Genomic DNA, 15,729 nt, shown 5'->3' with positions numbered 1-15,729 from the left:
ATGTGCCTATATTAAGATTGGCCAATAATGTGGCGGAAATCTTAATACAAATGGCGGGAACTTCTTTGTACCGTGCATCACTATAATGCAAAAGAAATGCACGATGCAAAGAAGGCTACAAAACTGGCGGGAAAAACTCCTGCACGTGGGTTCTTAATTGCAACAGAGCACTCCACCGTGCAAAAGAGCTGCAATTTAGCGGGAACACAATTTAGCGATGCCGAAGCACACACAAACAAGAAAATCACAACTTTGGGTTGTGACACTCCTTTCTCTCTCTTCTTTTCTATGTTGTTGAAACAGTTGTGAGTGTTTGTACCTTCATCTTCTCAGGCAGTTAATTTTTTGGATCATCATCACTTAGTTTATACTTAGACTAATTCATTCCTTCACTGTAAGAGAACATGATGAGATCATTCTGGTGTGAGCTACAAAGCCATTTCATAGATTTCATAGACATTAGGGCTGATCCTCACAAGATCGTTGGTTCCAGCCCCCTGCCCAAGGGGCAGGAAGTCATCAGGGGTCAAATGATCCCATGAAGATAGACATCCAAGTGTTTTTTTTAAAAGTATGCAAAGTAGGTGCTTGCTGTGGCTGTGAGAAATTTCACCAGCTGTTTTGTTTCAATGCTGTTTCAACTTGTTTCAAGCTCAAAACAGCGACATTGAAACAAAACTAAACACAGAGCTTTGAAACAGCCTTGAAACAAGGGCAGTCGAAATATTTCGAAAGTTTTGAAACATTTCATTTCAAGTTTCAAAGCTGAAGTTGGACTTGCTTGCAGGAGACAGAAAATAAGGAGAGGGAGGGGGGACAGGGGAAAGGACAGTTCTGATATTGACTGTGTAGTCGGCCAGTGCCTGTGATCCTTCCCTGACGTCCCTTCCCATTCCAGTGCTTTGGGAGAGGGATGGAAAAACAGCCGGTTCAGTTTGAACTGTTCAGGTTGAACTGAACTGCTTTCTGTCTTTGGGTCAGTTACTGAGCTGTGTCTTCAGCAGCATCAGACAACATAGGCTATCATTCATTTCCTACTTGCCAGTCTAGCAAGTGGGATTCATCAGTACCTTTTGTTTTCTATACCCTTTTATTTTATCATTATATTCATTGATTCCTTTCAATTTATTCCTCCCCCCCAAATCCTCTTTTTGTTTTTGTTAGTGTATTTTTATTCTTCCCAAATCTGTGCTCTCTGACAGGGTGCATTCCATTCACTGTGCAGGAAAACACAGCATATATTGCATATTATAATATAAATTTATACAAGAACACATACATACATCTATATATTTTTATTTTATTTATTACATAAATACACATACATATACAATTATCTACATCTGTTGCATAAATCAGATAACATTACAGAAGAACACCAAGGCAAAAACGCTATGAAACACATCATGAAGCATGCTGGAAAGGCAGCTGGCAAGTCTTCAGGGAGGGGTGGAAGAGGGGGTAGAGGGAGAGCCGTAAGCCACCCCCCCAACCCCGCCCCCCACAAACAAGCAAAAACATGAGATGCAGCCTCTTTACTACAACAAGCAGGCATGAGGCTTCCATTAGTTCTACAAGCAGCAAGGAGAGGGGATCAGTGCCACTGCCTGTGCCTGAGTCTGCATCCCCTCCAAGAGCATCAGCCATAACTCGCACCACCACCATGACAACAAGCAGCAACACCAGCATGATGGTCTCCTCCACCTGCATTTCATCTCCTCCACCCCCGTTTCACTTCCCATGCTGAGCCTTCCAGTGCCACAGGAAGAGCTGGAGCTGGATCTGAGTGCCACAGCAAGAGAAATTCAGGGGAAGAAGGGGGAATCATCCGAGTTCCACACCCCTCAAGTTTCCCACCTGCTGTGATCACACCCCTCAAATTTCCCCTAGAGCACTTCCCCAGCAGACACTTCAGAGGAGACTGAGGTAGAGGATGCAGAGGCAAGTGGCTCAGCTGAGTCCACTTCTCCTGTTGCTGTGCCTCTGCCTGCTGAGGGGGGGAAAGGCAGCATCCGCACATGCACCTGCACCCCAGAAGTGAGCAGGTAGTGTGGTCTGGGATCATTTTGAGCTGCCAGATGATCCCACATACACTATCTGCCTGCACTGCAGAGCAAAAACTAGCTGGACCACAGGGATGCTGATGCATCTCTGCAGGCACCACACTCTTGCCTTTGTTCCTCCTCAGCCTGGCAGCAGTGGGAGGATGCCCAAAAAGAAGTTTCCCTCTTGCTCCAAAGCCCCCATCCCATCAAAGCAGAGGCAGGCCACCCTGGAACAGTGAGGGGAAAAGGAGGAAAGAAAGGGGAGTGCATTGCAAAGGTGAGCAAGATCACCCACACCATTGGTGAGATGCTTGCTGTGGATGGCCAGCCCTTCTCCTTAGTTGAGTGGCCAGGGTTCAGGCAGCTCATGGCCCCATCATGCCCACGTGCAGCACTTTCAGCAGCATGGTGGTGCCCTTTCCCTGTATGAAACGTGCAGGGAATACTTGAGGGAGGAGCTGCAGAAAGCAGGTCCACAGGTGGCCTTACATTTCACCTTAGACATCTGGAGCAGTCAGGGTGGAGATCATACCTACCTCTCCCTCACAGGGCACTGGTGCGACCAGTCAGGGGGCTCTTCTTCAAGCTGAGGTGATGGATGAGTCCCACACAGCAAGGGAGATCATGGGGTCCATGAACTGCTTAGTGCAGGGGTGGGTCATTGGGCAGGGCAAGCTTCTCCTCAAGTTCATGGTCACCAACAATGGGGCCAATATGGTCAAGGTGGTCTGTGATGCCAATTTTGTTGGAATCCGCTGTGTGGCATACAAGCTGCACCTCACAGTCAGGGATACCTTGGATGGGGGCAGGGCTGCTGGTGATGGTGCTGTCACTACCACCCAGCTGATTGAATGCCATCAGGTTTTGATCTGCCCACCTTGTAAGCCTGTCAAGGTCAGCCTGGATCACCAGGCTATCCTCTAGGGTTACCACACTTCCCCATGACTTGATGTCGTCAACGACCTTACCCAGTCTGCCTCTGACAGCCAGAGTAAATTGGTAACTCTGTCATTACATTTATAATCTCCTTTTTCATTAAATGTGTGGGGCAAAACTGGTAGAGGGACCAACATTTTTGAAAAACAAGAGCTTAATTAAGAGTTTAGTTTCAATATCAATTTGGGTAATTTTGGTTGATCTTAATGCAGTTTACTTTTACTCTTTGAACTTTTAAGCTCATTGATCCTCCTTCTGAGCAATCTAGGAGCATTTTTTAAAAATCTTAGACATGTTTCTGTGAAGAAACTGAAATAGATCCCTGTGCTTTTCCAAGTCCGTTTTGCAATTATGTGGTTTATTTTACAGATAATCTCACCTATGGTGTTTTATACAGAATACCTTTTTCATTATAGATCCTAATAATTTAAGACAGTAAAAAAGTGTTCTTTTTTCTTTGTTTTCCTTCATCTTGTGGGGCCCTCCTTTCATTCTTTAACTAGCATAAGAAGAGACAAAGAGTCTCTATATATTTTATGCAGCATTATAATTTTTCAAAGTATATTAGAGATATTAATTCACTTTGGCCAGGTACAAACATTACACTTTTATCAATATAGGTGGTCAGCAACCGGAAGTTTGACACACAGACTAGGTTTAAAATGGTGGACCCTGGTCTAAGATTTGTCATCCTGTCCCCGCCCCCCGCCACTTCCCAAAAAGTGCAAATATGTGTTCTGTTTGCTACTGATCTAAACTATGCTGCTTACAAAAAATCATGTAATTTAGATTGATTCTGCCTTGGGCTTTTTGAATGTCTACCTAGTCTTTGTGTTAGGCTGCAAGTGCTATTCCCACTTTATGCATGGCAGAACAGATATAGAAACTAAAGGATTTACCTAAAGGTCACATAGTCAGGTCTGCAACTTAACAGTTCCTTGCTCCACCACTGACATCCTTACCAGTGACAGAATATGGTCTTGTAGTGTGTCCCTGCAGACAATATTCTGTCTTTAATTTAAGTGACCATGGAAAATAGAACTTGAACATATTACCATTTCACCCTGTATTCAGATGCAGCTGCACCTCTCACAACACATTGGCTGCTCCTCCATCCACTCAAACAACACAGCAGCAACCACCCAGACACTCACCAGGCATGCTCCTAACACACAGAGGAGATATTGGCCACTCTGAGCCCTCACTCACTGTACTCAGTCTCACCCTCAGCTGTTCCTCCATGCCCGTGCACATGACACTCATGCCCCTTTCACATGGTGTGCTTCTATAGACATGGCCCTTGGCTGAGCACTTAAAAGTAACTGTTCTGTTCATCTTATGGGCTTCCCACCCTAACTGAGGCATTATCGTGCGTGCTCCAATCTCAAAACTAGGTCAACTCTTCTCCAAAGGTGAGGAGTTCACCTCTTCTGTTTGCCCAACCTACAGAGCATGTGAGAGACCTCAGTGTCCCCTGGCATATTTAGACTTCAGTCTGCAATTCATATGTAATAACTGCAGAGGAGGAATTGACAATATTCTGCCTTCTCTTTGATAGACAGTGTATATATGTGTGTGTGTACACACACACACACACACACACACACACACACATATACACTTACAAAATATTTTATTATTTCTGTTGGCCCTAGAGATGCGGGTAGTCGTTTGCAAAACATCTATTGTGAGAAAAGGAAACTGGACTTAGATCCCACAGAACTAAATTTTCCTATTTATATTGAAATACATTGTAGTTGGGTCTTCCTTTTTTTGTTTTTGTTTTTGTAGGAGTTTAATTTGGCCAGCAAGATGAATGCTTCCAAAAAACCAGAAGGTTATTTGTACAATTTTAGTAGCTTTCAGAAGAAAATCTGCTTCAAATAGAGTTTTATCTTTGTACAAAAAGTTATTAGAACATTTAATGTTATTCCAGTTTCACAGTCTTATAGTTAATGTTTTTATAACTGTGTTTGTTTTTAGACGCTTGGAACAGAACTTCATCAAAGCCATTCCCCCAGGAGCTTTTTCGCAGTACAAGAGACTTAAGAGAATGTAAGTTTAAAAGCAGGACTAAACTTTCTAGATTAATACTCATAGCTTGTACTGTTTTCAATTTTGCCATCTTTATTTTACAAACACAGGACCAAATGCTGTACTAAAGCCTCTGGGAGTTAAATAGGTAATCTCTCCTAAGTGTAATACTGCAGGGAATTTAGTCTAGGATGCTTACCAGTGCATGACATCCTTAGTAACACTCAGATCCACTTCTCTGTCATGTAGCATATGAAGTAATTAGTTGTTGTACTCATTCTTTGTTTCTAAACAGACTCCCTTTCCTCCAAGATGATTTTAAGTTACAGTTATTTTTCTGGCATCAAATTGGTTTATTTGCCACTGTCTACAGCATGGGAAATGTTTCCTTAAAAAAATTTGACTTTTCCTGTGCTAAACATCCTTGTATTAAAAATATTTTTGTGACAATACATTATCCCAGAAATACATCCTCTCTCTCATACCTCAATCTGCCAATATAATTGAAGGCAAAGCCTATTTTATATACCAGGGGTTGTCAACTGGGGATACGTGTAGTACTGGAGGTACTTTGAAAGGTCCCAGAGGTACATGGGGGCAGGCAGGGAGAAGGTGCAGCCACCCTGTGCCACTGCCTCACAGGAGCAGGCCCGGGGCGAGGTGAGAGCAGGGCCACACAGAACCTGCGTAGCCACCACTCACCACACTCCTGCTCCACATCTAGCCGCCCCACCCCCACCCCCCGGGGGTACACTTACTAAAAAGGGGGCTGCTGTGGGTACACATATTAAAAAAGTTTGAAAACCCCCATTTTAAACTAAAGCCTTATCTATAAACTTCAGTGTAATTACCATGGATTTACATCATTGGTAAAACAGACAATAATTACTCCCTATAAACACACACCTGTGTGGGCACACAAACTAATAAAGGTGAGGCTCTTTCTTCACTGTTTAAAAATTAAATGGTAGTTGCTGCTCATCTGAGAGGTTTGAATTTGACAGTGCTGGAATCTTTAATCCTCTTCTGACAGTAATAGTGCAAAGAGACATAGTTAGCTGTGTTAGTCTGAAGGCAAATAGAAAGCAGGGTAGATTTGTTCCTTATAGACTAACCAAAGTAGACCTATAAATCTATTTCTAGCACAAGCTTTCATGAGCTATAGTTTACTTCCTCAGATGCTGTGAAAGGATGTGCAGAAAGCAGAGTATAAGAAGGAGAGAGAATTTAGAATACAAAAGACAAGGCAGGATGCGAGAGAGAGGAGGATAGGGGAAGAGAGGCGGTGCTGTGAGAGACAAGCAAACAAATATTAAACCCATAGGAACAAAGTGGTCACCAAAGGTAACCCAGCTAATGGGATAAGAATTCATGGTCTCTGTTCAAACAATACTTAACACAATCCAGTCTGTAGATGTTTTCTTGTTCTGCACTTTCCTGTTTAAATTTGTTTTTAAAAGTTTATCTGAGAACAGTCACCCTCAGGTCAGCAATGTAGTGTCCAGGGGGGTTAAAGTGTTCCGCCACTGACTTGCATGTCTTTCAGCAGCTGATCTCAAAGCAGTGGTCACTCATTCTGTAATGTAGGGATCATTCAGTCTTTTCAGTGTAGACAGCAGAGGGAGGGGCACTGCAAGCAGGTGATGGCATATATGACATTGGTGGAGTTACAGGTGAATGAACCTTGGATGTTATAATCTGTTATTCTTTTCAGTGATGATGTCATCTGAATTGATGCTTGGGCACAGAAGGCATTTGGGTTCCTTGTAAGTCCTGGTGCCACAGTAAGACTTGGAGTTAGGTAGCCTATTACTTGAGAGATACCATTTGAGGTTGGAAGGCTGTCTGTAAGCCAGGACTGGTTTGTCCTCCATGACTACTTTGAAATGGTCATCCTTTTGCAGGAGGGTTTGGAGGGCATTAATGATATGTCTAAGTTGTTCAGGCCAGGGGTTGTAGATGATGAGTAGATTGTCCCTATCCTGGAGTTGGTACAGTAGCAGGTCATAATGTGGTCTGAGTCTGACTTTGTTGATTTGAGTGGTTACGGTTTTGGATGTATTGTAATTCTAAGAATCCCTGATCTATATCCTTAAGATATGTATTAGGGCTGTGCAAAATTTTGCCGAGTATTTTGTTTCAAAGCTGTTTTGATGCATTTCAAGCTCGAAACAGTGAAATCAAAATGAAACAAAAAGCATTGAAACAGGTTTGAAATGAAATCAGGGCACTCAAAACATTTCAAAAGTTTTGAAACATTTCAAGTTTCGAAGCAGCCCGGTGGTGGGAGAGGCAGGGGAGAGCCAGGGCTGTGCTCCGAGCAGCTCTGAAGCCCCATGTAGTTTAGCTGGCAGGGAGCACAGCCCTGGATGTCACCATCTTCCACCATCGGGCTGCACTCTGTAGGGCTGGTGGAGCTGATCAGAGTGCAGCCCTGGCTCTGCCCACCTCCCACCGCCGGGTTGTGCTTCAATCAGCTCTGACAGCCGCATGGAGCTCAGCCCAGCGGTGGGAGGTAGAGTGCAGCCCCGGCTCTCCCTGCCTCCTGCTGCCAGGCTGCACTCCATGGGGCTGGTGGAGCTGATCGGAGTGCAGCCTGGCAACAGGAGGCAGGCAGAGCCGGGGCTGTGCTTCGATTGGCTCCACCAGCCCTACGGAGCACAGCCTGGTAGCGGAAGACAGGGAGAGGCAGGACTACCCTCTGATCAGCTCCGCCAGCCCTACGGAGTTCAGCATGGTGGTGGGAGGTAGCGAGAGCTGGGGCTGCCCTCCGCCTCCTGCTACTGGGCTGAGCTCCATGAGGCTGTGGAGCCACTTGGAGCATAGCCTGGCAGCAGGAGGCAGGCAGAGCTAGGGCTGTGCTTCACCTCTGGCCGCCATACTGAGCTCCATAGGCCTGGTGGAACTGATTGGAGTGCAGCCTGGCAGTGGGAGGCAGGCAGAGCTGGGGCTGCACTCTGATCAGCTCTGCCAGCCCCACCAAGTGCAGCCTGGTGGCAGAAGGTAGGGAAAACCAGGCTGCTTCACCTCCCACCACCAGGCTGAGCTCTATGGAGCTGTGGAGCTGCTTGGAGTGCAACCCAGTGATGGGAGGTGGGCAGAGCCAGAGCTGCGCTCTGCCTCCCACTGCTGGGCTGAGTTCCATGGAGCCCAGTGCCAGGTGTGGGCTGTGCCCAGTGCCAGTCCCAGGTGGCCGCAGCAACCTCCTGTCATCCAGCACATATCGGGGGCCCGCACCCCCAGAAGGAGTCTGGCATAACCCTGCAGCCTTCCCAGAGATCCAGGCCTCTGGATCTATGCCCAGATGACAGGAAGCTACCGCTGCTGCCTGGGGCCAGTGGCAGCATCAGTCTTCCCTGGCGCTGGGTGCCTCCTGTCATCTAGCACAGATCCGGGGGCCTACACTCCTGGGAGGAGTCTGGCACAGCCCTACAGCCTTCCCAGAGGTGTGAGTCCCTGGATCTGCATGCCAGATGACAGGAGGCTGCCACTGACGCTAAGTGTCACGAAGTTTGCTTTCAAGACTTTGAGGTGCAGTTTCCAGGAAACCTCTGTATCTATCTCCTTGAAACTTGGCAGGCTTCATGCCCAGAGAAGGGGCTATCATCCCTTCAATTTGCATCCAAATCAGGCAACAAATGACAACGTTTTATGTATTTTCATGATTCCAAATTATAGCCTATGGGCAAAATGTCGAAACAAGTCTAAACAGCAAAACAGTTTCGACAAAATGAAACGGGACCATACTTCGAAATGAAATGATGAAACGAAACACTCTTCCATCAAAATGAAATGATGGTGTTTTGCACAGCCCTAATATGTATCACATTCAGTGGGATCAGAGCAGATACAGTTGTAACACAGAGCTTGGCTATAAGTGATGGATATAGTTGTGTGCTTAGGGTGCAAGCTGGTGGCATGGAGGTAGCTGTGGCATTTCGCTGGTTTCCAATACAATGTTGTGGCATGTGGCCATTGCAAACCTTCACTATAGTATCTAGGAGATGAATTTGTTGGGTAGAGTCTTCCAGGAGTAGTTTGATGGATGGTGTAGAAATTACTAAAGTCTTGATATTTCCCTAGTGATTCCTTCCCATGTGTTGTCCATACAGTGAAGATGCCATTGATGTACTTTAGGTAAATTAAGGAGATGAAATGGCAGCTGTGGAGGAAACAGATTTCAAGGTCTGTCATAAACACTCAGGGGCCATATGTGTTACCATTGCAGTCCCATTCATTTGCAGGTATAGAGTCCCCAAACCGGAAATAGATGTGTGCGAGAGGAAACCAGGAGAATGTAATGGAAACTGAAACAGTTTTCTTGTTGAGACTAATGTACTTTATGGTTTGTAATCCTTCTTTATGAAGAATGTTGGTGTGACATCCGTGGTAGCTAATCTGTTGTTAGCTAGAAGCTTGTCAATAGAAGCCAGTTTCTGCAAGACATCTGTGGTATCTTTTAAACAGTTGGTAGCTCTGGTGGCATATGAGAAAAGGATAGAGTCAACATAGCCAGAAACTCCCTCCATGATGATGTCAATACTACAGACAATGGGACATCCTGGGTTGTCAGTTTTATGTATTGTGCATATTAAGTAAAAGTTGCCTGGCCTGGGCTCGGCAGTAATCCTCTCCTGTGTTTCCCAAGGTAAATCCTGTAAGGGTTTATCCAGATCCTGCTAGTACTGTACCATGGGGTCCTCTGTCAGTACAACCCACATAGTGGCAGAACAAGTTGTTTCTATAATTGCTTCACTGTCATGTCAGTGTATGGAAACACTTCTTCTAGGAATATGAAAAGTAATTTAGCGGCCCTGGCCCATTTCTAAGATTGCTCGTGAAAGTACTGCTTATCTTTGTTTCCATGAGAAGAGTGCTATCTAAGGGTAAGATTAACCCCGTCTATTCACTCCTGCTAAGATATAGAACCATCAGTTAGCTGTTGCTTTTGAATACTGAAATGTTGGCTTTGGGTCTAAAGCTAACTGTCTTACCAATCCAGTCATCCTTCCCCGTAGTTGAGGAGTTGTAAATAAGGATCTTAATATTTAAAAGATTAAGTCATCAATCTCATAGATTCTCTATTCTTCTGTCTCACTTTCAATATAGCAGTATGTATTTTTAAAGCGGTACTGTATTAGATAGCAAGACAGTAATTTCAGTGACAAATGACAGATCCCTTCTGAGTGACCCAACCTGCCACTCTTTCATTATTTAAGTTACTACTTCAATTCTTTTTGAGGTATAATTAATTTTAGAACTTGACAATGTTTTACTGTCCTTTAAGTTTTCATGTTGGGTGAATTCCAGCTTTATAGGACTTAGGGAAAAAATCATTTTCTATATCTTGGCTAGCTATTCAGAATTCAGGGTTATGCTTATTATGAAAAAGATTAACAGTAAAGGATTTATCTGCTTACTGCAAGATTCCATTAGCAAGATACATTAGTAGGGTTTTGGAACACTATTGGCATAGGCTTTGGGATCTTTCTTGGAAATACTATTAAATAGCATTATTAAAAGTAGGACTTTTCCATTTAAATATACATATAAGTATAAATACAAATGTTCATATGGGAAAGAAGACCACCCTTACTGCAATTCCTGGGTTTAGTGCCGGCCTTATTACTATAAATGCAGTTACAGTTAGACAATGTGTCATGATGCTAGATGATCATGTTACATCATTTATCCACTTCCAGTCAAAAAAATCCCCAAGTGATCCACACAGTATATCAGTGCTTACATAAATGATGATAGCTCAAAGAAAGAATCTAAGATCAGTAGATGTTTTGGTCAGACATCTATAGCAGAAAATGTGTTTTATTTCTCTGCTTAACTGTTGGGTTGGGCTGTCTCCTGATCAAGGGACTAAAACTGTTGTGCAATGCTGGTCTGTACCAGTCCATGTTCTGTTCTGTACAATTTAGTGGAAGGATATTTGTCCCACTGTTGATGGAGGTTGCCTACATCTTCCTTTAGCAGTGCAAGATACCAGCATTATGGAAAGCAAAAATGTGGATGGACTTTTGTCAAGAAATAGCTCTTAATGCTGAACATTTCATCAATCATTTCTCTAGTATTTTGCCCCTACAAGATTGTGGTAAGGCAACTCTGGCATCATCACCATCTTTGTTTTTTCTTAACCCTTTCACACTCATTTTAGACCTATTAATGATAGGGCATGAAGACTATACTGGTTTAATTGGCTGAAGATGTAATTTAAGGAGAAAAGTTAATGGATTCTTGTTGGTTCTTTATATCAAGGGTCTTTGGGCATGTTTACATGCACTCCAGAGGTAGGGGGTGGGGTGCTTTAATTTAAGTGACTGCAGCATGTCATGTATTAGCTAGCATCCTCATTCTTTGAAATGGCAGAAGGGGTACTTTAACTAAGTGGGGATGCTGATAATTAGCATGCTAATTAGCTCCAGCAGACTTCTGCTTCAACGTGTTATAATTATAGAAATTAGCTCTTGTGTTAGAAATAGCTGGTTGAGGCTTCTAAAGTTGAGGCTGAGACTAACACCTGAATTGATGGTAGTTTTGTGTTGTGGGAGCTTTGTATGGTATTTATGCTTTTATTTTATTAGTTCACTATTTAGACTGCATATTCATGGTTTATGTGCCTGGTTATTCAGGTTCCATCAGTACCCAAAAGTCAATGTCCATTGGCAAAAAGAATCCCATCTTTCATCCTTGCCTCTACACAGAGTAAACAACACAAAGCTCAATTTATCTCTGCCCCTTCTTGAACTCAGATATATGGTTGAATGATCTAAGGGATTCAAAGTTTATGGCAACCTCACTAAGCTTTCTCCTCCCAGGTTATCTATGCTGTTCAGTTGCTTTGAGCACCAATATTTATAGCCAAGTGTTTTCATCCACCTGAAAGGTATGTCTATCCCATGTATACCCACTGCTTGCAACAATGGTGTTTGGTGTTAGCACTTCATTTGATATCTGAGCAGTAAATCCTTCAAGTTTTTTAACAATGACCCAAATAGTATTGCAGTGACTATGTCAAATGTTTGGTTTAGGAAAAACAAATCATGGCTTAGGAAAACCAAATCACCTTATGGATATTTATTATGGACTCTTTAAATAGGCATTCTGTTTAGAACGTTAAAGCTACTCAAATATTGTTCACACTTGATCAGTGGTTTTGAATTCAACTAGCTCTAAAAAATACTCTCTGGTTTCAAAACCTCTTAGGCTAGGGACAGACATTCAAAAAGCATTAGCCTGAATTGATTCAATCTTTGCAGGTTAGTCTAACCTGACTAGGCTGAATCACTTCGTAACTGCACAGACATCCCAGAAATGCAGGCACATGCCTGCAGTGGCTCAGGCTAGAAGCTGGGGGGCACTAGAGCAGCCCTCCCTTCCCTTCGACAGGGCTGAGTTGAGGGGAGTGTGGCAGGATTAGGGAGGGGATACCCTCCCCCTAAATGATAACAGAGCATTAATCAGCTCTGTTATTAGGATTTGTCACCACATCAGAAAACAAACTGCCTTTCATTAGTTCAAACTTTTCTTAAACAAAGAAGGAAAGGAGGGACATTACCAGCTGAGCTTTGATTAGTTCCAAAAAGCCCTAAGCCAACACTGCTGTCTGCCACAACATGGACTATAACCAGCGTGTGGTTTGCTAGTTAATGCTGAAGTGTCTGTGTAAGGCAGAGGGGGTAGGGGATCCCTGCTTAGCAGGGAGTAGAGAGGGGAGGGGGAAAGCAGGAAGAAACCAGGCTCTGGTTGCAAGTCAGACTCTGCCTGCAAGTCTCTGCCAGAGCTGCAGCCAGGGAGCAGAGGGGAAGGACCAGCCCTGCTGTGCAGCAGAGAGCCCCACCCCACCCAGAAAGCATGCTGGGATGCTTAACTTAAATCAGCAAGGGGTCTGGGACAGACATTGCATAAACCGGTTTGACACAAATCAGTTAAGTCTGATACTGCATTCAACCAGGTTTATCTCAAACCAGTTTCAGCCATTGTCAAACTGGTTTATGTGCACTGAACATCTGTTCTGTTACAGGTTTAAACCAGTTTCTGATCACTTAAGCTGGTTTATATGTAATGCCTCTCCCTAGCCTTAGAGAACATAGTAAAGAAACTTAAAGGAATTTCACAAGTCATGCAATAAAGCAGTGGGTATCCTTTCTTTCCTACTGCAGCAGCAGAAACAATTTGCACACCTATCAAGTAACAGTGCAACTACCCTCAGAAGTGTGGTAAACATCTTTTTTTTTTTTTTTTTTTTTTAAAGATCTTTTCTGTCTTGTTATAGGCAGAAGTTGATGAGAATATGAGGAGACTAATGAATTCCCTGCTTGGTGGAATCCTGATCAGCTTATTAAAATCCTTGCTAAAGAGCTACAATTCCACTGAGTGATTCTAGTGATATCCTAAACTAAGGAAGTTAGCCTTGTATGACCTACATTGACTCATTAATGCAAGGTTAGGAAAACTTGTACCTGTTCTTTCTTGATGTAGATCAAGTACTAGGGTGGGATGAACTTACCAGAGAGCAGCAGACCATAAAAAAGGAAAAACTTAATTGAATCTTCATGCCTCAATCAAGGCATGAGGAGATTCAGCCTTACTATCTGTGCAACAGCACTGGAGCTTTGTCTCTAATGGAAATGAAATGATGATGTGTCTAATTATCTTCTAATGCTGAACATACTGTATCTGCAAAAAGCGGGTGAATGACATCATCCAGCACGGCATTTATGCAAGTTCAGGCACCACTTGTTATATTCTCCCCTAAAATGCAGAGGAGGGGGATTCCTTTTTCACTATAAACATGGCAAGTGCAGATTAAGGCTGGATTCAGATGTTTGTTTCCAAAATTTGGCATCCTGTTCAGATGTTTAGACCTGATTAGTTAATGCATTGCTTCATACTATTGCTATAATAATTTTAAATCCATCTACCACAGGATAAAACAAGCCTCATACCAAGAAGTATGGCTGCTCCTGTGAAATTTTCCATTTGAATATGTATTACTAGTCAAAGCAGCAAATATTAACAGACTTTCTAAAAAGATTTGAGAAAGGGAATAAAATAAATATTCCTCTTCCTACTGTTATCAACTTTTAGCTATTAAAACTGTAAAGAACCACATTAACAAGGCTCTCCCTGTCAACAAAAATGAAACAATGCTGAAACTGGAAACATTACTAAATCACAGAGTGTGTCTTGAGATCCTTATAAGAGAGACCCACAGAAAAATCGATTATAAGGCACTATATTTGAAAACAGCTGTAAGATTTGTTAATTAAAATGTTTCTAATACGAGGTAAGCCGAGGAAGTTTACCTAATGTTTCTTATAATTTAAATACCTGTAAAATGGAAGACCTTATTAAATGCATGCTTCTATGTAGATGTTACAACACTGCAGTATTGATTTCAGACGTCCATCCATGACTGAGTTCTAGGAGACAGAATAACAGTGGAAATGTAACATGTGAAGGACTACATAAACTGGTAACATAAGCTGGCACCAGCAGCAGTGGAGTGGGACTGCTTACATGATAGTCATGCACATACATGCGTTTTGCCGAATCAAGCCAAAGGGAGGATGGTGTGAAGTTATGTGTAGTGAATATGGCCTTGTTGGCATATTCACTGCATGGTTGTGTTCTAACTGGAATAAAGCAGTAGCTTTCAACCTTTTTTCATTTGCGGACCCCTAAAAAAATTTGGATGAAATTGTGGGCCCCTTTGAATTGTAAGTGTGGGTAGTCGCATACTTTTGATTGATCATACTCTTCTCTCACAGACCCCTTAGACATAGTCTGCAGAGCCCTAGGGGGTCTGTGGACCACTGATTGAAAACCATTGGAGTAAAGGTTTTTTTGAGTTCTGTCTTTATTGTTTCAGCATAATTTGATCCTATATGAAAAAAATGGAGCTACCTTCATTTTTTAACTTAACCTTTTCACAACAGAAGCACACTTCACAAGCTTGTTCCTACTCTGAGACCATGGCCTTTGGTCCCTGCCCCTCCCTGGTTCTCTGTGGCTCTGACTCAGGGAGGTAGCATCCAGATCAAACCCTGAGAGAGGGACCTCATCTTGGGGCGAACCAGTGCAGCCCACAGATCTAAGCACTACAGCAGACATTTTATTTATTGAGGCAAAGGCCACCCAGCCACAGGTTATCTGTCTCCCTCCAAAGGGATGAGCAGTACCCTGCTTTGTCCCCAGTCCAGTCCACCCAGCCCTGAGCAGCCCCAGAGATACTCAGGTGTTCTCTTTCCAGTCTCTCCAGCTCCCCAAAGCTTCTCCATTTATCTCAGTGCCCAGACTTTTCAGGATAGCAGCTTTCAGGCTTTTCTTCCAGCCTTCTCTCCCTTTTGTCATGTTTATCCCCTCTGGATACCTCCTGGGTGTCAACCATCTCACCTTTGTTGATAGGTCAACAAAACCATTCAAGATTGCTGATGCTAAATGTCCATCTGGTCTCAACCTGTAGGTAACCAGCCTTGGCACTTATCCCCTCCTCTGTGTACAGGCTAAGGAGGCAAACTGAGTTGCACAGTCTTATTAAAACAACAGTGTGAACACAGGTCACTGACAGATGTGCAACTTTCTATTCTAATTCATGGCGCTTCACAGAAAGGAGGAAGGGTGGAAACTGAGCTTCACTTGGAGCCAATCCAGTGGAGGAGCTGCTTGCCTGCAGGCCCTCTCCCCTAGTATCAGCCTGCCC

General features: G+C 43.4%; 1 protein-coding gene across 2 annotated transcripts in view; it reads left to right on the top strand.

Moving 5' to 3' along the window:
• The window catches only part of SLIT3 (slit guidance ligand 3), a 393,886-nt gene that overhangs the window by 87,819 nt on the left and 290,338 nt on the right, over nt 1-15,729 (top strand). The window contains exon 6 of one of the 2 annotated variants that reach the window (XM_025205766.1): nt 4,965-5,036. The exons of the other annotated variant lie outside the window; for it this stretch is intronic. Within the exon in view, the coding sequence (XP_025061551.1) occupies nt 4,965-5,036 (72 nt within the window). The remainder of the gene's footprint in view (nt 1-4,964; nt 5,037-15,729) is intronic. 2 annotated transcript variants of the gene reach the window in all.

This window comes from Alligator sinensis, unplaced genomic scaffold (assembly GCF_000455745.1).
Source record: "Alligator sinensis unplaced genomic scaffold, ASM45574v1 scaffold7_1, whole genome shotgun sequence".
In the NCBI taxonomy this organism is placed as follows: Eukaryota; Metazoa; Chordata; order Crocodylia; family Alligatoridae; genus Alligator; species Alligator sinensis.
This window is presented reverse-complemented; position numbering and strand designations above follow the sequence as displayed.